Consider the following 26,554-nt stretch of genomic DNA (forward strand, 5'->3'; position numbering starts at 1 on the left):
TGAACGTTTGCAAAGAGGTGTTGAACCTTTGCAAGGGCCACCTCTCTGATAGCGTCCAGTTTCATGACTACAGGGAGTGGGGAGGAATCAATTAGATCGATTCTGTTCTTATAGGCACTACATAGCTCCTGTGCCTGCTCCCCCCACTCACCCGCAATGTTGATGTTATGGCCAAGATAGGTGTATGACTCGTGGCGCGAGTAGACCCTGATAGGCTGCCCCATTATTGTGAAGGAGGGCGGTTTGTCAGATTTGGCTTTATACCAGCGGTTGCCACCGCTGCGTCGCTCATAAAGAGCTGCACACTTGGTGTGCTTCACCTCCAGCTTTGACCAGTGAAGAAATTCATCTGTTCTGGCCAGCATGTTATGTATGACACTCTCGTCTCTGGACGACACCTCGACATCATCAGCGTAACCCTGAACAGGGTTTGGGGATCTGATATCAGGTGGTGCACACTGAACGAGCCACTTGAGCCACTGGTTAATGGCAAGGATGAAGTTCACCGCACTCCAAGGGCAGCCTGTTTTAATTCCAACCTGGAGCGGAATGGGCTCTGTGAGTTGGTGTCCACAGATTACCTGCAGAAAAGATCCCTTATATACATCCGTTATGAGGTCTGCAAAGGGCTGAGGTAGATGGATCTCCTTCAGTGCATTCAGCATAATTTTGTGGGATAGTGTTCCAAAGGCATCTCTAAAATCTAGGAATACAGTAAAAAGTTTAGATGATTCATGTTTAAAATCATCGACTCCAGTTTTAAGGCAGAACACATGCTCGTTCATACCCTGTCTGGCTATGTAAGCTTTTTGTTTGGGTGAGAGGATGCCTGTGTCCACAAGCCATGGGAGGATGCGGCCAAGCAGACATTTCATAAAGATTTTGTAGACAGTGGGAAGGAGAGAGATGTCTCTCCATGTGGATGGGTCGCTTGGAATATTGTCTTTCTTAGGTATTCTATGGATGAGGGCCCCCTTCCATGATCCTGGCACCTTTCCATTGATCAAACAGGTGTTAAATAAATATGTAAGTATTTGGTGGACTGGGGTTTTCTGGCTTTGATGGTCTCATATGTCACCCCATCGTATCCACTGGCACTGTTATTGGGCAGGTGGGAAATAACTTTATCTACTTCTTCAAAAGTGAATTTAGCAGTGGATGGATAATAATCCGGGATAACCGTCTCCAAGCTTGTGGACCAAGGGGGCGGGGTCAGCGTTTGTATCGGGGGTGATTGACATTTGGCCATAGTACTTATAAACGTCAGTCGTATTATTGACGGTTGGCGGGGGGGAGGGAAACATGCTATTATTTTCAATTATGTCAATAGCTTTGGACCTGCGGTGCTGCCATAGGTATGACAGTTTGTCTCTGCAGACTCTCCTTTGGCGTTTGTGGCGTTCGTCTGCTGCCCCTCTGCTGAGTGATGGTTGGATGACGTCTCTAACGAAGATCAGCTGTCTCTCAATCCAGGAAGTAATGGAAGCCGGTGTCAACTCCGTTGGATGTTTATCGGTCAATGGAAACTTCTTTAGAATCCGTGTTGCGTATTTCAGGAGTGATAATCCGAACTCCTTCCCGTTGATATTTCCTGTGCGGAATATTCAGTTTTGGAAGAATACTCCGGTTAGGATGGATGCCACTTTACTCCACTTCGCTGGATCGCCGGAGCAGGCAAAGTGCGCTCTTTCTTGGAGTAGTTTGGTATCCAATGATTTCCTGAATTGTCTTTCATGAATCTCGAACATTGTCCATTCATGGCATTGAACTTGGCGCACGTAGTTGTTAAAATCCACAGGGAGGTCTTCACCGTCCGATGGCGGTTGGCGGTTGCGGGGCGGTTGCGGGACGGGATCATGGGTTTGCCTCAGTTGTTTGTAGATGCGGCCACTGGCAAGGGCTTGTTTGAAGGCGATCCGTAGCACTGTGACTAGGCACATGTTAGGTACCAATGTCTAAGTATATCTTTCTCTGCTGCATTAACGATGGCAGTTACAACGGCGTTAACGATGGCAACGCAGACACACACACACACACACACACACACCCCTTTGCTGTTGTGCAAGCTGTGATGGACCAACACTATTCTCAATTCAGTCCATACAAATTTTATTTTTATAAGTAAAATATTTACAAGCCAGGGCAACATATTAGTGTTCGGCTGTATGGCTCTGTTGGGGGAAACTAGAATAGATCTCACCGAACCAGATAATCTTAACCAGATCTATTCAACAAGCTATTTTGTTTTGCAAGAGAATATCGTCAAACTATCATCATTATCCTATATAACAAGGCTAATAGTTAAGTTAATAATAGTTATTGGAATGACGGATAATAAAAAATCAAGCAGTTGAGAATTATTTTATCAAACCTTCATTATAAGGCTTACATACTAATAGTAATGAAGAAAGGTATTAATCTTCAGATCTTCATTTCCTTCTTTGCAACGCTGAATCTCCAGATACGTAGAGCTACAGGATGCTACACCCTGATTCTTGCATCTGTGGTCTGTGTGTGTGTGTGTGTGTGTGTGTGTGTGTGTGTGTGTGTGTGTGTGTGTGTGTGTGTGTGTGTGTGTGTGTGTGTGTGTGTGTGTGTGTGTGTGTGTGTGTAGTCTTGTGTTTTTTTTCCATGTCTTCAGAATAATCATTGAGTGTATTTCACAATATATTCTCAGCCATGGCAACATGTCTGTATTTGGCGGGATGGCTCTGTGGGGGAAACTCCCCGGCCGTCCGAGCAGCCTTGAAACCCCACATCCCCATCAGGTCAAACAGGTTAGAACGCCCTGGACCAGAGATCTGAAGGGCTTCACAGGCCGCTTCTTGACCCTAGCCCCCCAAAGGGCAGGGAAACCCCCCCCTAAAATCAGGGAACCTGGAGAAGGAACCCAGAAGAGGGACCCCTCTCCAGGGATGGTAGGAGTACAATAGGAGGCATATTAATGAGCAGACGTAATGGTAGCATAGCAAGTGCTATCTGAGAGATATGCTCTATACATCACTGTCTCTTGTCTTTATACACAGATTACGAGCACAGCTCATAGGAAGTATGTGCAAGATGGCGGCACACATAGACACGCGGCTTGGCGATCCTCTGGTTGGTGCCTTCTCTAGTTTATTTATGTACGGTTTTATGTACGTCTCAGTTTTAGTTTTAGTACCCGTAGACAATTGCTGTGCACACACAGCCTACAGCAGACACGACCTGCTAGGGATCGGTCCACACAGCGAGAGGAACATCTCAGCTGAATACCTAGGCGAACACGGAGCACCCCAAGACATCGCCCGGACAACGGGAGACAGACGGTTCACGGTCCCGGATCTGAAGCGCAAGCGACGGCGAAGGGATCGTAAGCAACGAGGGGGGCCGCAGGGGAGGACTGTTAGCGAGGACGAAGAGAGAGCGCACTACAAGGGCAAGATCAAAGACTGCTTCTGGAGCAACGACTCAAGGCGGGTGTGGCAGGAGTCCAGCACATGACCAACTTCAGAGCCAACAGGCTCTCAACCGACGGGGATAACCCACAGCTGGCGGAAGAGCTGAACTCCTACGCGTGGTTGGAGACGGGGCCGAGGGGGGAAGCCACATCACCACCCCCACACCCACCTGCCCCCAGCAGCCTCACCCCCACACCCACCTGCCCCCAGCAGCCTCACCCTCACACCCACCTGCCCCCACCAGCCTCACCCTCACAGCACACGAGGTGAGACGCACGCTGAAGGCGGTGAACCCCAGAAAAGGGGTCCCGGGAAGGGTGCTGAGGGACTGACCAGCTGACCGGGGTCCTCACCAAGATGTTTAAGCGCTCCCGGTCCCGGGCCATCGTCCCACCCGGCCTGAACACCTCCACTGGAGGTCCTGGAGGACCGACACCACAGCCATCATCAAGAAGGCACAACAGCGACTCTATTTCCTGAGAGTCATCAGGAACTACCAGCTTAGAGAGGAGCTGCTCGTGACCTCCTACCGCTGTTCAGTGGAGAGCATCATCACCTACTGTATCTGCGTGGGGTTCTCCAGTTGCACAGCTGCAGAGAGGAAGGCACTACAGCGGGTCGTTAATTCAGCCCAGAAGATCATCGGCTGCCCTCTCCCCTCTCTGGAGGAACTGTGCAACACCCGCTGCCTCAAGAAGGCTACCAAGATCTCTAGGGATCCATCCCAGCCGGGTAACCAACACTTTGTGCTGCTGCACTCAGTGAAGCGCTTCAGGACTACGGCTGCACGGACAACCAGACTAAAATGTAGCTTCTACCCCAAGGCCATACGGGCGCTAAACGTTGCTAACACCTGACCTCTCGGACAATGAGGCACGTGGAAGCTACAAGGGAACTGGTCAATTCCCTTCTGTGAACCATCTATTTATCTACCTGCCTCACTCACTTTCTAAGGACTTGTGCAATATTGGGTTATCATGTTTACAGGTCATTCAACTGCACTTTCACTCAGTTTTAGATATTTTTATATTAGATGCAGTGGTGGGTAGTAACGCATTACAAGTAACGCAAATGAGTAAAAAAGTTTAAAAAAAATTCGGGTGACGAGTACTTTTCACGTTCCTTTTTTAAGTCTGTAATTTTACTCTTACTCAAGTAAATATTTGATTTAGAATTCTACTCTTTACTCAATTACATATTCCATTGTGCTTTCATTAAAATGAGTATTTTGATAAAAACATTAGCTTCGTTGACTGTAATACAAGCGTACACGTTAGCGACGCGCTTTCCCTAGGTTGCAACGTGAGTCGACCGTTACGTTGGGACTGAGGACTAGAAACGCATGGATGCAGACGCGCAGGAAGATATTTTCGCCAGGGGGTGTGGAGTTACGGTCCACGTAGGCTATAGTTTATATAATTCTAAAGAAACTATGTTACACTGTATTCTGCAGACCACTCACAAACTTGTTTGTCATTGTCGTGTCTGGCTCTGTGAGTGTGCGTGCATGCTATGTGCGTAGGCTGGATAAATCTGATTGCCCAATCAGCCAACCAAGTCAGCTTAATGCAAATTTGTTTGAAATTAAATTACATTTTTTGTTGCTTTTGTCGTACAACTTGTGAAGAAATGTTTTAGGAGTGCATCTCTTTCTCTCCCTCACTCACTCACGCATTCTAACCAGCCGCGTGCCGTCCATATGGGCAGGTGGGGCGGCGAACTCCCTGCAAAAGCATGCTCCCAAAAAAAATAGTTCCTCAGTAAATCATTGCTCCAAGTTTATTGTTAATAATGTGATTGTCACATTAACTATCTATAGTTTCTGTAGGCTTTCCGACTATTTTTGGTCTGTTGATATCAAATTGATGGTGGCTATTCTAGTTGAGTTTAACGTGTCATGCAATGTGGGGCGGTGGAGCTCAACGACCGCGTCCCTCCGTATGTTTCTCGCATAACCCTGCAGGCTGCAATAAGAATTGCAATCCGCGCTATAAGACGCCCATATGGTCGTAAAGTAGTCTGCCCCATGGTCATATTCTAGGACTGTTGTTTAAAATCGAATTACTCCGCCTGTATCTTTCGGCATTGAAGACTATTTATTTATTAATTTCAGCAGGTATTAAAATTGTATACCTGATTTCATACCTGATTTGAACAGCTGTTATTGAGAAATACCTGATTTCAAAAGTGTTGTTGAGAGATTTGCACACATCGTCGGGCCAACGGGTATTTCTACTTTTCCTGTATTTGCAATGCACTCGCTAAGCCTGTTGTTAAATTGTTGTTAGATTGTTAAAATAAAATATGGAAGAAATAACTTCCCTATAATGTCGAATATGTCCTTTGAAATTTTTGACTTTGCAGAGTTGGAGTTTCCATTGCACATGGGCTATTCTAATTAGCCCGACATCATATGACGAGTGTTGCGGATGGCACTTCAAAAGCGTGCAGTAACATTAGGCTATTGGTTTCTTTTTAATTCTTACTCACAATTAGTTTAGTTAACATGTTTTAATGTAGCTCAAAATATACTTGTTAAAAATAGATATAAATTGTGGGTGTGGTCATACGCCAGTCGTTTCTGCCCCACCGAGATGAAGGGGCACCGCACGCTACCGCTTCCTATGCTGCGACCAAACCTGTTGCTGGAGGCAGAGTTATTTGCAGACATAGACCAGCACATGAACTTTTTAAAAACACACACACACACACACACACACACACACATTCCTGTACAATTAATTGAGGTGTATGACACCTCCCTCTGCTGGACAGTTTGGACAACAGTCTCACACCAAACTACATTTTCCGTTTGAACCAACAAAGCTATTGTACATCGAAGGGAGACCGGGTTGGTGGTTTGAACGTGTTGTAGTAGCAGAGAATGGCCTGCGGGGGCAGTATGTATATTGTTAAATACATGAATAGGCTTGAATTTAGTAGTAATATGGGTGTTTGTATTTTTACAAAATGGATTATGTGAACATTGCTGAATGACATCCATCATGCATATTAAATGTATTGCAGGAGTTTAGCTTGACATTAACCAAGTCAAAGGACAATTAATGAAACGCACCAAACATGCAGAAGTCAATGTAGGATTTTAATTTACAGTATAAACAAAAACACTTGACAGGAGTTGAATACATACTTTTGTAAAGGAAAGCAGAGGAAAACATTTTCCCAAATTAATAATTTCAAAATGTCACCACCATTCACAAAAGCAAATGAAGAGGTTTGTGTAAAACGAGTCCTCCCTGACCAGCTCTGTCCCTGACTCTAAACCCTGACTCTCAACCCTAACGCTGAACCCTCTGAGGGCAGGAAGGCGCTCCTTCAGTGTAAAGGTTCAAGAAGACACTCCTTCAGAGTAAAGGTTCAAGAAGACACTCCTTCAGAGTAAAGGTTCGAACCACGGAGAAGGAAGAAGAAGGGAAGGATTAGAGATTAGTGAAGTAGTAAGGTTAGTGACAAACGTGAGGGAAAGGCGTGTGGAAGCACACAGGTACTTATGTGGTCAAGAAGATCACTCCCACTGGAGGTCAATGATCCATCAGGATCAGACCGCTGAGTTCAGCAGGACTTCTGGAAGACGAGGCTAAGATGAACTGAGGAGACGGGACCAGCAGGATCAGGTGGGGTTCAGCTCAGGTGAGTCTGACCCCGACCAAACAGGATCAGGTGAGGTTCAGCTCAGGTGTGTCTGCCCGGAGCAAACAAGGACATGGATTAGGTTCAATATTCAAAAGATGCAACATTATCTGAACCAAAGATAAGTCATTAAGGAGCAGGCAAGCTTTGGGGCGCCTTGCTCAAGGACACATCACTGTACCCTGAGGACTTGAACCCGGCACCAATGGTCTGAGAGCTATTCCCCCAACCCCCTACCTGGTCCACCAGGTCCAGATAATGCAAATTTACGAGGAGTCCTGGTCGTCCTCAGGATTTGCCTTCCAGATCTATGGCTTCTCCGTCAGTAATCCAGATTCCTGGTCTGGTTACAAACGTAATTTGTCTCTAATGTAAGGTAACAAACACATTAGTAATTTGGCTCTAATGTAAGGTCACAAACACAGCAGTAGTTGGCCTCTAATTACACGTAACAAAGTACCAGCTGTAGTTTGTCTGGTAACCAACCACAGTAGTATGCCTTAACTTAACTACTGGACAAACTAATCCTGTGTTACAACAAGTCCACACTTTACTTTATGCAAACTGACGAGGATCCTCGTAGGTAGAGTGATGTCGTCCTCCAGAGTCTTGTCTCCTCCATCAGCGCTCCTCAGCCAGAGTCCTGGTCTGGAACAAACAGCTCAAATCTGGCCCCAACGTCTGGTAACAAACATGTAGTTTGTCTTATTTTCAAGCTCTCTATTCCCACTTTGTTATATTAATAAAAACGTACAATCCAAGTTTGTAGAGTGATGGTCATCATCCTCCAGATTCACGGCTCCCCTACCAGCTCGCCTCCGCTCCAGAAACACGTGGTAGTTTGAAACATGTCAAAGTAACAGCTGTATTTTGCCCTTTTCAAGTTAACCATGTTAAGTAAATACAAACTTACGAGGAATCCTTGTTGGTCAATTCCTAATCTTCTTGCAGCTTCTCAGCTCCACCACCAGCTCTCTTCAGACAGATTCATTGTCTGGAACAAACAGCGGAAGTCTTGCTTTAATGTGTGGTAAAACAGATGTAGTTGACTGGTATATTAACAAACGCCGGTAGTTTGTGGTAGCAGTATTCTACGTTAAGTGGCACTGAGTGTGATGATCACTTCAGAGTCGGGCTCCATCTACGCAACGACAGGAATCCTCCACCAGGCAGGGCCTCCATCAGCTCCTCCACCAGGCAGGGCCTCCATCAGTTCCTCCACCAGGCAGGGCCTCCATCAGCTCCTCCACCAGGCAGGGCGTCCATCAGTTCCTCCACCAGGCAGGGCTTCCATCAGCTCCTTCACCAGGCAGGTTCTTCAGCACGGCTCCTCCATCAGGCAGGTTCTTCAGCACGGCTCCTCCATCAGCCCCTTCAGCCATGGATTCCTGGTCTGGTTACAAACAGTTGGTCTCAGCAGTAAATAACCTGGAGACGCAACCCACCCCACCTCCTGCATCTGAGGTTCACTTGTAAATTGGAAGACAAATTTAAACATATTGAAACACTTGGATTAGACAATGTCTACAGATTGACCCATTCAGCAATTCATCCACTACGGTCGTAGCAGCACTCGTAACAATAATGGCTCATATGACTCCTACATAACCCCGGTATGAATTAACTCAAATCACAGCTTGGCACAGATTTAAAGTCTTAAGATGATCAAAACCAGACCTAAACTATTGAGGATTTTAGCTTTTCAGATGAGATTGGTGATGGTTACCCCCTGGTCCGGTGCTGCAGGCCCCTGGTCTCCAGCCTCAGTCTCCGGTCCATCCTGGCACCACAAGCCGGTCCCCAGCCTCTCAGCCTCGCCTTTCAGCTACAGCAGCAGGTTTACATCAGCATTTAACCAAAAATAAACTTATTTGACTCCGAAACCGATTTACACAATTAATTTAACTATTATTTTATAACTCAAGGCTAGAAAAGACTCGAAAGATCAGACATGAGCATCCCGTTTTGGGAATGAAGACAGAGCAGTCGACAAGTTTAAAGAAGTTGTTCAGCCCATGCATTGAAACTGACTCACACACCAGAGCACTGACCTGTTCTGGAGGACTTCTGACAGGAGGTGGAGGTCTGGCTCTGGGTGAGGAGGTGGAGGTCTGGCTCTGGGTGAGGAGGTGGAGGTCTGGCTCTGGGTGAGGAGGTGGAGGTCTGGCTCTGGGTGAGGAGGTGGAGGTCTGGCTCTGGGTGAGGAGGTGGAGGTCTGGCTCTGGGTGAGGAGGTGGAGGTCTGGCTCTGGGTGAGGAGGTGGAGGTCTGGCTCTGGGTGAGGAGGCAGACACCTTGGGACAAACTACATGTTACCTTTTTGTACAGTTCTAGAGTTTCTTCTACTGTAACATGTGGGAATGACGGCCATTATTTTAGCTTTGTTATTATCCAGTTGGTAAATAAGCACCAAAGTCGTTGTTTAACGTCATTCCATTGGGTAGGGTTTTACTTCTACGGCAATTATTGACACCAGATATTTAGAACGTATGAAAGCTGAAGTAACAAAGAACACTAAGCAGTATCGATATTAAATCAAATATACTCAGCCATATTCAGGTGCAGGGTTCCGTCGAAGAAATGCCAAATTGTCATTCACCTTGAAATGATCTTCAGCCTTCACTGATGATCAGAAATGGGCCCGCAAGTAGAACGCTGTTTCGAACGCAGCGAGAGTCCCGTCAACGTGGTTAAAGTTGGCGCAACAGTCGGAAATTATCAACATATTGTACGATGTACGCGTCAGTGAGTATTTACTATCAAACTTAAGTAGTTTAAGATAAGAGGCTACAATTCCTAATGGAAACAGACTGAAAAATAGTTTCTGTTGGCAACGGCTTGAAGATACGCAAATACATCTAGAACGTTCCGCCAGATACCCTCAGGGGATTAACGTCCAACTAACGGCCACGTGGGTTCTTATGGTTGTCAAGACAACGTTCTATGCTAACCATTGAGACTAAATCAAGTGAACGCAGTCAGAACCTTCCACGGCGGGAAGCACAAACCGTCCGACTGGAATCCGAACATTCCGGCCGGAACCAACCAAAGAAAAAACAGAACCAGCGCCTCACCTTGAGCTGAACGGAGGAAGATCCTGAAGTCCAGCGATGGTCTTCATTAAAACACAGCCAACAGACTTACCTTGATGTGATCTGTTTGTTGCTGTTGGTCATTACTGCTATTCAGTGTACCTTTACATTATTATGCACCCAGTGCGTACAAGTTATATCACTCAAAACCGTACGAAGAACCGAACTACAAGGTACGTTCCACAACAACTTTAAACCTCAATTCCTTGCTTAAAAACAATGGAATAATTCAATACAAAACCGTGTCTACATTATAAAATTAAAAACAACAATTATCTCGATATTCAGGGTACAAACCATACAGATCAAATCTAAACAGCGAGCTCACAGAGAGCGGACCATAGCCAAGCAATGTCACCCTGACCGCCTCATTACCAACAGCAAATCATGCCAGCCAACACATGTACAGGTCCAGTGAGAAGTGGGCATTTGAGCGAAAGGACTGCCCATGGTAAAATTAAGCCCAATTCCTGAACTATCCAACCATCTTCATGGTTTAAAGACTTAAAATGCAATTGTGTTCGAATCACCGTTGTCTGCTCCCTCTTCACTTATAAAACTCTACATCTCCATCGCTATAGTGTTGCATCCTACTCATGAGGGTGTGGTCTGAGTGAGCAGAGATGCGTGCTGGGATACAGTGCTGTCTGAAGTCTTCAGTTCTATAGACACGCCCCTCAGGAGAAACCAAGTGTTTGAGAATCTGTCGTGACATCAGTTACATGAGCTGGAATATTCTTCAAGATGGCACCAGGATTCTCAGAGGAGAAAGGCCAAGAGGAGGATGTGAGGGTTCTTCCTCTCAGCCAGTGAAACACAACAACGGTCCTCATCAGAGTACCATGGAACACTTTGAAACGTTCTCCTCTATACACATTGTAGCCCCAGTGAAGGTTTCCTTGCCTCCTCAGCTGAAGAGCACAACTTCAGCTTGAAGAGCGCAATAGTTGGAGTTCCCAGATTGGTTCTGATTTAAGGGGACCGATCGTTCAGCTAGTCCTGTACAGCAAATACAGTTCAGCCCGAGAAGACGTGCAACTGAGAGCAAGACAAGATCCACAGGGCTCTCCATCAATCCAGCCAGGTAGGAAGATCCGCCTCATTACAGGTCTGAAGGTCATCTTGAACATCCATTGAGGTCCCTTTCCAACTTCAGAGTCCTTGTGGAATGCCTTTAGGTGTCCATCCTCCATTGATCCTGATTGGTGTCGTCCTAGTTTGTAGTCGCTGATCTGAACACGCCGCTTGCATCCTTTTACACTTGATTTGGATACTCTCCTTCCTGCCCAGTGTGTAGGATATCGCTCCGGAGCGTCGTTCAGGGCTCTTCATGTCTACTGGAGGCCTCAAGTAAACGTGTGGCCTTCCAGCAGAATTAGTTGACCATTTCCAATACACCAAGCCAATCACAGACCCCCGTATGAAAATTATCAATGTCAAAGCAAGCAGGACGCAGAACCAAGGAAACACACGTAGAACCCCGTGCCGGGTGTGAGTGGGACACACACACACAGTAGAACCCTAACAATGCTCAAAAATCTTCCATCTCATGTCAAACCCACACACACCACTGAGCCATAAAAGACCAAACACTCATGCAGGGTAAAAACCTCATGCCAAATACCATTCCATCATCCACCCCCAGCTCTTCTGTCAGGCCACCCAGAACAGAACCACCAATATCTCCAGAGACGTAAATTATGCACAACATTCTTCAGTGGCGTCCCACATTGGTGATGGATTATGCTTGGTGTCTCCATTCACGCTGTTTCAACATCTCTGAAGTCATGCGTTTGTAGTCCAGTGGTTTAGTGATTGAGGGGCCTTCACAGATGCAAACGGTGCAGCTTTAGTCAGCCTGATGACAGGAAGGAGATCATCTGTTCAGAAGACCACCCAGTGGAGGGGGGTGGCTCTTGAGGAGCAGGATCCATCTTGGAATGGCCCCAAATGAGACCTTCTCTGGAATGAAACTGTTCCTGAGGAGTCACGATGCCTGGAGGGGACTGTTGAAAGTGTTCCATGGTTCTCTGTGTCAGACTGAAGTTGTGTTTCAGCTGTTGAGATGAGGAGCCCCCTCATCTCCCCCTGGTGTTTCTCCTTCTGAATCCCGTCTCCATCTTAAAGAACATTCCAGTCCATGTAACTGACGTCACGACGGTTTCTCAAACACTCGGTTTCCCCTGAGGGGGCGTGTCTACAGACCTGTAGGCTTCAGACAGCTCTGTATCCCAGTATGCACCTCTGCTCACTCAGACCACACCCTCCTCAGTAAAGCAACACTCATGTAATGAAGATGCAGAGCTCAGGAGAGTAGCTGGAAAGAAGACTGAAGACGTCAGAACCCAACCCATTACTCCAGCTTACAACAATAACTTTGAACCTGAAACCATTTTAACAAACCATTAAAACCAACATAAACCAAACGCCTAAGTAACCCATGAACCAATAAAAGATCCTTACTAATCAGATCAACCTTCAGCTAACGGGTTAACTCACCAGGAAGCCAACATACATCAATGTGCCCAAGAGTAATGAGAAACTAATGACTTACAGTTCGCAGTTCATCTTCATGTTAAAGTTGGGATACTCACAGTACTGCAGTTAGATATCCATGATAGACCTTTGAAGGAACAAACAGTTTACTTATTATCGTCCCCAAACTTGGGCTCTGTCCCAAGGTTCAACTTCTACCATGTCCATTAAATCAGATAAATGAATGCCAATACAAATTCAGGGCTTTTGGGATCATCCAACTTTTAAATAATGTTTAAGATAAATAAGTTATACTAATTATTTGACTGTCATTATTCAAGAGTGATTACTTCTTACTTTGAGAAGTTTGAATGTATAGTCTCTAAAATGTTACTTTCAGGTAAAATCATTATTTAATTTCAAATGAGAGTTAAACCACCACAATCCCTGATTTCCTTCACACATTATCAGTGATTAATATTCAACATACAAGTCAATGCAGTTGTGCTTTGCTACACAATTTTACTCACATCAGGTCCAGATGAGATGCTCCTCTTTACTTCAAAAAGTCTTTAACCTGTGAAACAGGAAGAGATGACAAATAAGTCACAACAGAGCTCAACAGAACATTACACACACGTTCTAGTTTCTGAGAACACAACAACATACCGTGTTTGGGAGACGATAAACTGCCAAACAATGGAGACAACAAATGCATTGTACGTTTCCCTCTTATGTGAAATGCACCAGATGCAACCAATGAACCAATTAAGAAAAACACATGGCGTGCGAGCTGCGCAGGTGAGCTAAATAGTAAAACTCAACCCAGGTTCGACCTCCTCAGGTCGCCTTGGTAATAGTGAAAGTCTGTTTCATTCATTCACCTTACTGTGTGGTGTGTGTGTGTGTGTGTGTGTGTGTGTGTGTGTGTATGTGTGTGTGTGTGTGTGTGTGTGTGTGTGTGTGTGTGTGTGTGTGTGTGTGTGTGTGTGTGTGTGTGTGTGTGTGTGTGTTACTACTGTTTGACGTCAAGTTGGTGAAAAGCAAGTCACGTGTGATCTTGCGTCCATGTGTGTGTAGTGAGCGGATGTGGACAGCAGAGGGCGATGTTTCCACACGAGAACATCTGCTCTCTGTGTGCTCTGCGAGATACCGTCTCCATAGCAACCATAACTTGACAGTATCCTGAACGGCCCTTTGAGGAGTGAGAAGGAAGCTTTCATCAAAGAGACCAGAGAGACTCATTCACTGGTTAGCTGGAGTCATCGCCCACCACCACACACGTTAACACACACAGACACACACACACACACCATACAGACACACACCAATACACCATATAGATTCACACCATATGCAGGCACACACCACAGATACACATATATAGACCAGGTCCAGGACCAGAACCAGGTGGACCAGGACCAGGACCAGGATCCGGTGGACCAGGACCAAGACCCAGTGGACAAGGACCAGGACCAGGACCCGGTGGACCAGGACGCAGTGGACCAGGACCAGGTCCAGGACCAGGACCCGGTGGACCAGGACCAGGACCAGGACCTGGTAGACCAGGACCAAGACCCAGTGGACAAGGACCAGGACCAGGACCCGGTGGACCAGGACCAGGACCTGGTAGACCAAAACCAGGACCCGGTGGACCAGGACCAGGACCAGGGCCAGGACCAGGACCAAGTAGACCAGGACCAGGACCAGGACCCGGTGGACCAGGACCTGTTGGACCAGGACCAAGACCAGGACCCGGTGGACCAGGACCAGGACCAGGACCAGGACCAGGACAGTCCACTCCCATCTCCCCACATCATAATAAGTGCAGTGCTTATAACCGCTGTATGTCCGTATGAAAACAGTCAGAATCTCAACAATAACAATGTCCATACTGTCAGCCTGATAACATATAACCTACACCATCCATGTCTTCACTTCCCACCTTCCTCTTTCTTTGTGTATTAAAGCCGGCCTAAGAGCTAAGTGTCCCCACACCTGGAAGGACGTCTGACCTCAGGGCCCCTGGAGGTCCCCGGTGCCCCGCCGTGCGGCAGTGTATGCGGGGGTGCGGGCCCCACGGCTCGGCCGGGGGCCCTCTGGCCTGCTGGCCGGTCGCTGAGGGGCAGGACTGGCCGCGGGAGAAGGCCCACTTGGCGGGGGTGTAGGTCTCTCAGGCCGCGGCTCCTGTCGGTCAGACCGATGTGCAGACTGAGGTAAGGCCTGCGGGTGTCTCCGGTGTGGCCGCGGCACTGCGCCGCTGTCCGTGGCCACCGGGTACGACCTCTGTACCCGGGGTCCTCCAGCCCTTCTCTCCCCAGTCTGGACCCTGACGTCCTGGCCCTGATGAAGGGGTGGAAGCGGACATGCAGAGTGGCTGCGGCCGTGGTAGATCCGGCGGGATGACGTTGTCTGTGCGTCTCTTTCCTGAACCCGTCGTCTGTCAACAGGTGCAGGCTGTGGCTTCTCTTCCAACACAGGAAGTGTAGTTCTGATGCGTCTCCCGGTCATGAGCTGAGCTGGGCTCCCACCGGCTGCTGCCCTAGGGGTAGCTCTGGGACACAGCAGAGCCAGATGTGGACCGGGCTGCTTCAGGATGTGCTTGGCCGTCTGAACAGCCCGTTCTGCTGCGCCGGTCGCCTGGGGGCGTTGAGGGCTAGTTGTAGTAGGGGCAGAACCAGACCTCTCACTAAAGTCTTTGACCTCACCGGATGTGAATGTTGTCACTCACCGGTTGGAGTGGTATACCCCGTCTCAGGAACATTGAGCCTGCTTTGAGCCTGTTGATGACTTGTATGCTGGACGTTGAAGAGAGGTGAGCTATTTCGAGGTCCCTTGAGTAATATTCCGTCACCACGAGGTAATTCTGCTTTTCTAGTGTTCAGAGGTCTGCTGCAAATGAAATAAAAGGGATGTGTTGTGTGTCTCTCACACACACACACACACACACACACACACACACACACACACACACACACACACACACACACACACACACACACACACACACACACAAAATAAATCATGGTAAACAAATAAACAAATTTAAAGGGAGAAGGACCAGGCCCCCATTGAAGGTCTTTGTTATGGAACAGGACGTGGGACCCGAGTGCTGAACACAGGAAGGCACAGACGGGAATTTTTTTCTTTTAAATGATTGCCTTATTTCCCTTAAATTAATCAAAGTGTTAAATAAATTCTCCCACTGTTTATCATTCTTAATGTTATTCAGGTTTTTTTTAACTTAAACTTAGTTCTAATTATAAATATATAATATTTACTTCTCATTTAAATAATGACATCCCACCATAATCCTTTTAAACATGAGCCCACCAGACAATCATGTTCCATAATTCAATCCGTTTAACTTCAACAATCATATTGTGGCGAGCAGCGGGTGAAGGACGAGACGGGAGCCCAGGTTTAGCAGTCGGCCGCAGCTCCGCGCCCCACACAGCGCTGGACAACGGAGCTGCCTTTAATAACACCAGCACGGTACACACTAAAACACACGCCACCATTCAACCACACTAACACTTTCAGTAATGGTGCAATGAACACAACATGAACACAAGAGTCACCAACACACCCCGACATCGATAAACCCCAACCCATGAACCCTGATTAGTTTACCAACCACAAATTACTCAGAGGGGCCCCAAAACGGTCCCACCCCCTAGAACAGGAGAACCCCCAGAATCCTTAGCGAACCGGCGTCCACGCCCGTGGTCGCTACAATATTTTAAGGAAACACAATAAATTGAACACCTATTGTATTCAAACATGACAATCTTTGAACATTATTTGAAACTAAAATATTACTAAACAATATACCATAATTAAAAGATTATAACGTGAAGCGGCGGGAACCAAAAGAAAATGCGATCCACTCCATCCTGGTGTAGGAAGCTGAACGTGAGAAGCCTCTTCATGATTTAACTTTGACCCTAAACAGCAAGGAAGCACAAGTCAGCATTAAACATTAAACTCATTATCACTGTGATGATATACTTTTAACATATTACTGTGATGATTTACTGTTAACATATGACTGTTAATGTAAATCTATTCCTGTGATGAAGTAATGTTAAAATATGACTGTTAACTAACTTAATAACTTTAACATATGACTCTGAATAAGTATTGTAAAGTGGTAAAGTACTGACTGTGGTCAGAGGTTGGGCCTCAGGAGCTGGATTCTGCCCCTCAGTGTTCTCAGAGCTGGTGTCAGAAGAACCTGGGATGTATCAGAATGGGAGGAGGTGAAGTCATGAGCTAGATGTATCTAGATCTATAGAGCTGTATAGTCCAGTGAGCTAGATGTATCTAGATCTATAGAGCTATATAGTCCAGTGAGCTAGGTGTATCTAGATCTATAGAGCTGTATAGTCCAGTGAGCTAGGTGTAGCTAGATCTATAGAGCTGTATAGTCCAGTGAGCTAGGTGTATCTAGATCTATAGAGCTGTATAGTCCAGTGAGCTAGGTGTAGCTAGATCTCTAGAGCTGTATAGTCCAGTGAGCTAGGTGTAGCTAGATCTATAGAGCTGTATAGTCCAGTGAGCTAGGTGTATCTAGATCTACAGAGCTGTATAGTCCAGTCAGCTAGATGTATCTAGATCTACAGAGCTGTATAGTCCAGTGAGCTAGATGTATCTAGATCTACAGAGCTGTATAGTCCAGTGTGCTAGATGTATCTAGATCTATAGAAGATATGAAGACAAGGATGTGACTCTTGCCTTGAAGGTAAATCAAGAAAATAAAATCAGGTGTATAAGAATAGATGTTGGACAGAGACCCTCCATCCATCCCTCCATCATTGAAGCACATGTCTACGGTCACGTGATGCTACGCACGCGACTAACACAACGTCAGTGTAACTATTCCTCTAAAATCTGTTCTGGAGCTCAGGGTCACTCAGGGACTGATCTGAGGCTAGCGCTATTCATAGAACTCATTTACCCACAATCCACCCTGTTCTGCTGCAGTGAGCTACTCCGGAGGGCTGTGTGTTTACCCAGTCGCTTCAGCAGTGTCCAGGTACACCTGGCAGTGGTTGTGATGAGGTCAGGTGGAGATGGTGAGACATGTGGGCCCCACATCCATCCCCTCCAACACCAGTCTTACCCCCGTTGGTCCTGATGAGGGCGGGGTCCAGGGGGTGGGGATGTCCTCGATGCCTTTCAGCTGGACCACACACTCGTACCTCCCCCAGTCCTCCTGTGGGACGGCCGTGAGGTCCAGGTCCACGCTGACCTGGAAGGTCCCGTCGTGGTTGGGGAGGACCTCCCCGGGGTCCACCTGCTCATGGAGCTCCTGGCCGTCTCTCCTCCAGAACACCACCACCCTGTCAGGGAAGAGAGAGACAGAGAGAGAATACAAAGCACCAACAGCGGGCATGGCCTAGGCGTCGGTGTCTCGGCAGCGGGGCTCCGGCGGGAGACAATCGCAGGAAACAATCCCTTTCTCCTTCATGTCGTGGTTCTTCCACTTCAGATTAGCGTGGAAGAACCAGAGACGTCTGAGAACCCGACGCAGTCGGTTGAGATTCATAATATTATCTGGAGGCGCACACTATTCAAATCTCTACACATAATGTGATATTATTTAGATACAGAGCTCCAGGACTCCCACCGGAGCACCCGGGGTGTTCTAGAACATTTACAGAACACGGCCTTTGGCACTTGGTTCTATGAACATCCTAACTGTACCAGCAGAGATATATTGTTGTCTTTCTTCTTTGACTTATTGTAGGCGGCTGCTAAACGCCCTAAATGTAAAATGTAAATGTCGCAGCAAAGTTCAGAAGCGCAGGAAAGAGAAGACATTAAAGGTCCCACGGCATGCTACTTTATGGATGCTTATATAAAGGTGTTAGTGGGCCCTTAATACAGTACTTGAAGACGTTAGAGAAATTCAGCCTTGGTGCAGAATTACAGCCACTATGAGCCAGTCCAACAATGAGCTCTCCACAAACTTGCCGTTTTATAGGCGGGTCCAGGAGGAGGGTGGGGGTGTGGCCCTGAGCAGCTTGAGGCCACGGTACCATGCGCTCTGTTTACAGTGGATGTATCGCCATGGCGAGTCGCAACAGCCTTTAGCCGTGTTCTGTAAATGTTCTAGAACACTCCGGGTGCTCCGGCGAGAGTCCTGGAGCTCTATGTCTCAATAATATCATATTATACAAAGATATCTATATCAAAAAATTATATGGTATCACGGCCAAAAGCTGTGTGCGCCTCCAGACGATAATATGAATCTAAATAAATAAAATAAATAGTAATAGTATATCGAAATAGTATTTGTGAGGGGGGGGAGATAGAGAGGGGGGGAGGGAGACAGGTGGGGGGGAGAGGGAGACGGGGGGAGAGGGAGACGGGGGGGGAGGGAGACGGGGGGGGAGACAGGGGGAAGGGGGAGACGGGGAGAGAGAGAGAGAGAGAGAGAGAGAGAGAGAGAGAGAGAGAGAGAGAGAGAGAGAGAGAGAGAGAGAGAGAGAGAGAGAAGAGAGAGAGAGAGAGAGAGAGAGAGAGAGGTAGAGAGAGAGGTAGAGAGAGAGAGAGAGAGAGACAAGGAGAGAGACAGAGTGTGTGTGTCCGGCCGTCTGTCTGTGGTTTCTTTCTACAACCGACATAGAGACACTGAGGCTCTGTGTCTCTGTGACACAGCCTCAGAACCAAAACCCAGGGAGGAGGTCCAAGAATAACATCGGAAACACATTTGTTGTTCTATTAATAATTTCTGATTAATATATTATTATTCTTAAGGCACTTATGGAAGCATTATTCACTAATAAAACGAGAAATCATCGGCTGAACACACGAGAACATTCAGTTGGATCCACTGAGTTGTTTATTGCAATTATGCTTCATTAACAAATAAGACAGAAAAATAGTCCCTAACATGTACACCATAAACACGAGGACTAAAACAATAGAAGCAGCAGACTTTACAAATCATCAACAGGTGTGCACGTATCTTTAATAACTGAACATGTTCTGTGGCCGTTTGGTTCCCATCAGAACACAAAAAATCTAGATTCAGTTTAAAATAATTTACAAAATAAAACATTAGCCCATAGACCTCTTGGTTATTATGATTAAAATATAAAATCTGCTTTAAATCAGGTTGTAAATCAGGATTATGACAAAAATGATATCAGAGCCCTTAAGACCAAAACTGGTGAAGTCTAAAAATATACAAAGATTTATTTTAGGGGCATAAGAGAAAGAAAGAGAGAGAAAAAGAGAGGGACAGAGAGAGAAAAAGAGAGGCGAGAGCGAGAGACTATAACTGCCACAGAGACACTGAGTCATCGGGGTCAAAGGCCAGGTATAAGACCACTTGGAGACACCCACACTCCAAACACTGGCATATGCTGGACTACATCCTGTGTCCAGCAGGACACAGCTGACGTGCTGCACACCCGGGTTATGCCCAGCGCTGACTGTTACACTGACCATAGACTGGTCAGGGCAAAAGTCACCTTCAGGATAAAAGTAACCCCAAGAAAGAAAGGTCTACCCCCAAAAAAACTCCAAGTTGAGAGGCGCCACCAACTCAAGGAGGAATTCCAAGCTAAGCTCAAAAGGAAACTAGATGTAGCGCAGGACCCAAGCACTGACGATCCTGAAGAACTGTGGAACCATCTGAAAAACACTCTCCAGGAAACAACTGCAGAAGTAGTTGGGTTCTCTAGAAGAAGAAATAAAGACTGGTTTGATGAAAGTGACTCCGAAATCAAATCCCTTCTTCAAGCAAAACATATCTGCCATGGCAAAGTGCTTGCCTGCCCTACCAGCTCGGCTGCAAAATCACTGTCAGCATATAGAGCAGCATGTAAGCAGTTGCAAGTAAAGCTGCGTGTGATCCAAAACAACAGGTGGACTGCTCTCGCAGAGGGAACACAACTTTACGCAGATATGGGTGACACAAGATCCTTTGATGAAGCTCTGAAATCAGCATATGGTCCCAGCCACCAGACCAAACACCTCTCAAGGCATCAAATGGTTCAACCCTCCTGACAGACAAAGAAGCCATCATGAAACGTTGGGCTGAACATTTCAATTGGCTCTTTGAAGACAGACGGCTTGTCCAAGAGACATCGATAGCAAGGATACCCCAGCATGAATCAAGGTCTGAATTGGATATACCACCTACCCTGAAAGAAGTCGCATCTGCCATATGCAAATTACGATCGCACAAATCACCTGGAAGTGACGGGATTCCTGCGGAAGTCTACAAGCAGAGGGGCGACGCACTTCTTTACAGGCTCACAGACCTGTTTGCTGTATGTTGGGAGAAGGGCACAATCCACAAAGACTTTAGAGATGCACTGATTGTCTCCCTATACAAAAACAAAGGGGAAAAGTCTGACTGCTCAAACTACCGTGGTATCTCCCTTCTCTCGACCGCTGGTAAAATCCTAGCCAGGGTCCTTCTTGATAGAATTACATCTACTGTCGTCGAAGAAGTTCTCCCCGAAAGCCAGGGTGGCTACAGATCCGGGAGGGGAACCACAGACATGGTTTTCGTCCTGAGGCAGATCCAGGAAAAATGCCGGGAGCAAAACATGGGCCTTTATGCTGCCTTTATCGACCTCACAAAGGCCTTCGATACGGTCATCAGGGAGGACCTCTGGAAAATCATGTTCAAAATCATGTACATCAGATACAGAACTGATGGTGGTATTTTTAATCTACGCCGACTTCTGGCGAAGACGAAGACCACTGACAAAAATATCACAGAACTACTCTTTGCAGATGACTGTGCCCTCTTAGCACACACAGAGGAGGCACTGCAGCTCATTGTAAGCCACTTCTCAGCAGCAACAAAGGCTTACGGACTCACCATAAGCCTCAAGAAAACAGAAGTGCTCTACCAGCCACCACCCCGCGTACAGTACATCCCACCATCCATCACCATTGACACTACCTGCTTAAGTGCAGTGGATCAGTTCACATACTTGGGCAGTGTAATCTCAAATGATGCTTCAATCACAAAAGACATTGACAAGAGACTTTCCAAAGCAAACAGTGCATTTGGCAGGCTCCGCAAACGGGTGTGGGACAACCACTCACTGCGACTGACCACCAAAATCCAAGTATACAGGGCTGCTTTACTCAGCACTTTACTGTATGGCTCAGAGTCCTGGGTCCTTTACAGGAAGCAGCTGAGGCTGCTCAAGTGCTTCCATCGACGTTGCCTGCGCTCCATCTTAAGTATCAGGTGGCAGGACCACACCACCAACATGGAAGTCCTGGAGAGAGCTCAGTTACCCAGCCTGGAAGCCACCATGCTGGTCCGCCAGTTGTTGTGGACTGGTCACGTCTCACGCATGGAGGAAAACAGGCTGCCAAAAGCTGTCCTGTACAGTGAGCTGCGTCAGGGCAAGCGTGACAGAAGTGGACCTCGGAAACGCTTCAAAGACCAGCTCAAATACCAACTTACCATGGCAGGTCTGGAGTCTAAAACGTGGGAGTCCACGGCCGCTGATAAAAACGCTTGTCGCTCGGCAGCAAACAAAGCTGCCGTCAAGCTCAGCAACACCAAGAGGACAGCTGAAATGGACAAACGTGCCCGGCGAAAGGGTGATGCATCCATCCAGACTGCTACCACAGCCACAGGCCAGGAGTACAAGTGCACCAGTTGCCAGAAAATCTGTCGGTCAAAGATTGGTTTATTCTCACATCAACGTGCCTGCCTCAAAGCAAAGCAAAAGGAATCGAAACTCTAAAATCCTCTTATGATCTTCGCAAGCAAAGTACCAGCCATCGTATGTGTGTGTGTGTGTGTGTTTGTGTCTTTGTTTGTGTGTGTGTGTGCTTTTGTGTGCTGTGTGTTTGTCTATGTGTCTGTGTCAGCTGTAGGTGTGTGTGTGTGTGTGTGTGTGTGTGTGTGTGTGTGTGTGTGTGTGTGTGTGTGTGTGTGTGTGTGTGTGTGTGTGTGTGTGTGTGTGTGTGTGTGTGTGTGTGTGTGTGTCCCGCGCCGTTTCTTTTTTTCTACAACCGACACAGAGTCGCTGTGCCCCCCTCTTGGGACCCCCCTGGGGTCTGCCACCACCCTACCCAGAGCCCCGGGAGGAGGTCCTCCTGGGTGAAGGAGGACCAGGAGGTGTGGAGGTGTGTCAGTGTGTCTGAGGACCCTCCTCCACCTGGGGACACTCTGTAGAAGGACAGAGAGCCAGCAGGCCGGTCCAGATACACTCCTACTCTGGTGGAGCCAGCGGGGCGGAGAGGGAGGACTGTCCCTCTACCGTTGTACCCGGCAGAGTAACGTTCATCACGACAATAAAGGCTCCAGGACTTGTTGTTCCGTCCAAGCAGGCAGTCATCAGCCTCTCCTCTCCTTGCGATTCCTCTGTATGTCACTCCTATAACAACCCATCCTTCCCACTCTACCTCCCAGTAACAGCGGCCAGTCAGAGCCTCTCTACCCAACACCTGGGGCCAGGGGTCAAATCTTTCTGGGTGATCCGGATACGACTGGTCCTCTCTAACCAGCGTCACCGTCCTGTTGTCCTCAGACAGAGAGAGTTGTCTGTAGGCCGTGTTGGGGTCCAGTGTGAGTTCACAGACATCTGAGGGAGAACCAGACATGATGAGCTGCTCAACCATTCTTCATCATCATCATCATCATCATCATCACTAGTACTGTTCTCCTGCGCTCTATGTACATATACATAGATATGTACACATACATACATATACCTATGTACACATTCATTGATACATGCATCTCAACAATAACGTTATGAAAACATCAACAACAATGTTAAGAATATATCAACAACAATGTTGTGAATATATCAAGAACAATATTATGAATGTATCAACAACAGTGTATGAATACATCAACAACAAACATCTCTCCTTGGATCCAGGACTTACCAAAGACAAGCAGCTCAGCGCTGTGATTGGCCGTGCCAGCGCTGTTGCTCGCCATGCAGCAGACCGTGTTCACGCCGTACCTCCGCCCTCTGACGAAGAGGAAGCCCCTCTCCACCCAGGCCTCTGATTGGTCGTCTGTGCCGTCCCTCACCAGGGGCCTGCCGTTGTGGAGCCACTCTACTGTGGGCTCCGGCGTGCCGCCTGCGTGGCAGGTATAGCGGGCCGTTTGGCCCACGGGCAACACGTGGGTAGAGGAGTTGAACTCTGTGATGCTGGGGGCCACCTCCTCCTCCTCCTCCGTGGGCATCACTGAACCTGAAGAAACCAGGAGGAGAGGAGTGAACGTCTACAACACGGATCTAGCGATGCAGCGTCAGACACTCCCTTCACTCTCTCCTAACACCTATGTGATACATCCACTGTGAATAGAGCTCATGGTACCGTGGCCGCAAGCTGCTCAGGGCCACACCCCCACCCCCCTCCTTGTGAGGGCAAGATTACAGATTGTACATTAGCTACCTGACATGAGAGATGTTTGGTTTTTTTCTTAACAGAAGAATGAATTGAGATTAAACATCTCTTTAAGTGATCTGACCAAGAAAGGCAGCAGTAGCCTACAGTCACACATAGCCTACACATAAAACATAAGAAAAATAAAACAACTAAAACAGTCGGCAGGGGGGAGGGGGGATTTCAATATCACAAGACATTTCGGGAGGCTCAAGGAGGTGGAGAATGTTTAAAGGAAAATAACGTTTTGCAAAAAGTGTCTATGATGGACATAAGGCTCAGGTGGGAGAGTGTGTCGACGGCGGGGCTGTTATCTCAATTTTGCCGTTGTCTCGAAAAATCTGCATCAGCGTGTGTGCAGTGGGCTTATGCATGTGCATGTGTGCATGTGTGTGTGGTGTGGGTGTATGCGGTTTCCTGCACTGCCCTTGTCTTGAAACGCCTGCATCCAACCCGGTATCACGCCAAGGCGTGAAATCGATACGTTTGTCCACATCGCAAGGCGGGTTCAGGGTGACGCTTTGCTCGAGCAAAGCGTGACCCTGAACACGCTTTCTTCTCCATTCGAAATGAATGAAGGAATAGCACCAACAGGGGGCCATACGTTCTCCTAGCATTTGGTGAAATTGTTACCAACATACGTCATCCCTCCACCACTCTATACTGTAAAAACACATGTTCAAGTTTAATGATAATGCATAAATGTATTCTTTATTCTGCCCTAGTATTTATTTAAGGGGGGGGTGGGATACAAGTCTTTTGGCCATGGTGGATCCCGATCTGTTCCGGAGCATTTCAGCACCTCGGGCAACAGCTCAGGGTTGCCATGTCCTGCCTGCAAAAAACGTCCTGCCCACATACCGTTCAAAATCCACCCGTAACAATTTCACCAAATGCTAGGAGAAGGTATGGCCCCCTGTTGGTGCCATTCCTCCATTCATTTCGAATGGAGAAGAAAGCGTGTTCAGGGTGACGCTTTGCTCGAGCAAAGCGTCACCCTGAACACGCCTTGCGATGTGGACAAACGTATCTATTTCACGCCTTGGCGTGATACCGGGTTGGTGCATCAGTGCGCCCATGTGTGGCGTGTGTGGCGTGTGTGTTCGTGCACGTGTGTGTGGATTGTGTGTGTGTGTGTGGATGTGGTGTTAATGTGTATGTGTGCTAACCCTATTATTATCACTAAATCTAACAAAAACAATATTTATCATTATCATTGCTATTATTACAATCATTTTTATGTTTATTATACTGTAATGTGATTCTATTCAGGATGTCATGATTTAGACTCACTGAGGCGCAGGGAGATCGTGAGAATACTCAGCAGTCCGATGCTCACAATGAGAGTGATGGGCAACCATAGAGCTGTTCAGGAGTAGGACACACACACACACACACACACACACACACACACACACACACACACACACACACACACACACACACACACACACACACACACACACACACACACACACACACACACACACACACACACACACACACACACGGTCACTTTGGCTAAAAAATAAATCTAAAAATAAATCTTAAATGTATTTGGAGGAGATCATACTTTTTTGGATCATTATTTTTGGACTGGATTATTTCTTTTAAATTCTCTATAAAGGGGCACCTACCAAATCTTCTCTTCCTGGTCTCCTCCCGGTCCAAAGACGTGTCCTCAGGTTCCTCAGAGAGTCCAGGGTCCGGTTCAGAGATGGTGACCATTGTTACTCTCTCACGGCTTCCACAGCGTCTGAACTTAGCCTTCTTCTTTGCTCTTCCCGCTGAAAAAACAACGTCACTTGTGATCATTCTGACCAATTATCAGCTTGCACTCTGATACCATCAGTGTAAGGAAATGTTTTTCTTCTACTACACACAAACTCACAGACTCACTCAAGCACACACACAAGGACACACTGAGTTATGTACACACTGATATCTTCATACTGCGTGTTTGTCATTCACAGTCCAGACTCCCTACGGTCTGCAGAATCCCTCCCCGTCTTGAAGAAACACCTGAAGACCTCTACTGAGAACACCTCAGTAAGTGATGACTGGTACTGTGGCTCTCGTGTTTAGAACGCTCTTAAGCAGAGCAAGTACTGATCTCTAGCATACATGTTATTATTCCCTCATTATTGTCATATACGCACACAGTTATACAGTAATACTCACAGAATGACATACGTACACACACAGTAATGCAGGGGGGACTACATGTGGCCTGCGTGTCACCAGGGTCTTTCACATCGGCCCACGCCGATAATATGAGGACATGTATCGTGGGATAATTTACTATATGTTCATATTAATGACAAACTTTATAAAATAATGTTAAATTCATAAGTACACCTGATATCGCTTCAGTTAAATGAGAAGCCATTATTAAAACACATAATTCTTGATTAAATAAACCATTGTCACTTTAATGTCACGTTGCAAGACCATTAATAATAAGTAATGAAAAAACTAAACTTGTGTTCTGCTCCCTGAA

General features: G+C 47.0%; 1 protein-coding gene and 1 long non-coding RNA gene across 2 annotated transcripts; both read right to left on the reverse strand.

Annotated features, from left to right (window-relative positions):
• Window positions 1-6,293: 6,293 nt before the first annotated feature.
• On the reverse strand, window positions 6,294-13,414 carry LOC130376112 (uncharacterized). The gene is made up of 10 exons (XR_008893949.1): window positions 13,327-13,414; window positions 13,188-13,234; window positions 12,777-12,805; window positions 9,143-9,745; window positions 8,818-8,916; window positions 8,215-8,484; window positions 8,005-8,085; window positions 7,646-7,772; window positions 7,329-7,434; window positions 6,294-7,143 (listed from the first exon to the last, which is right to left on the reverse strand). It is a non-coding gene; the product is annotated as an uncharacterized LOC130376112 (long non-coding RNA).
• A 4,308-nt stretch (window positions 13,415-17,722) lies between these two features.
• On the reverse strand, window positions 17,723-23,801 carry LOC130376146 (stonustoxin subunit beta-like). The gene is made up of 4 exons (XM_056583366.1): window positions 23,545-23,801; window positions 22,723-23,234; window positions 22,106-22,122; window positions 17,723-17,984 (listed from the first exon to the last, which is right to left on the reverse strand). The coding sequence occupies exons 1-4, from the start codon at window positions 23,597-23,599 to the stop codon at window positions 17,723-17,725; spliced, it is 846 nt and encodes a 281-aa protein (XP_056439341.1). The 5' UTR covers window positions 23,600-23,801.
• Window positions 23,802-26,554: the final 2,753 nt, after the last annotated feature.

Source organism: Gadus chalcogrammus, chromosome 22, assembly GCF_026213295.1.
Source record: "Gadus chalcogrammus isolate NIFS_2021 chromosome 22, NIFS_Gcha_1.0, whole genome shotgun sequence".
In the NCBI taxonomy this organism is placed as follows: domain Eukaryota; kingdom Metazoa; phylum Chordata; class Actinopteri; order Gadiformes; family Gadidae; genus Gadus; species Gadus chalcogrammus.

Excerpts from the sequence above, each read along its gene's own strand:
- LOC130376146 (XM_056583366.1), bottom strand. The coding sequence starts at position 23,599 with ATGGCGAGCAACAGCGCTGGCACGGCCAATCACAGCGCTGAGCTGCTT. Across the intron at positions 23,235-23,544 it reads CGCTGAGCTGCTTGTCTTTG|ATGTCTGTGAACTCACACTG; the intron begins GTAAGTCCTGGA and ends GTTCTCCCTCAG.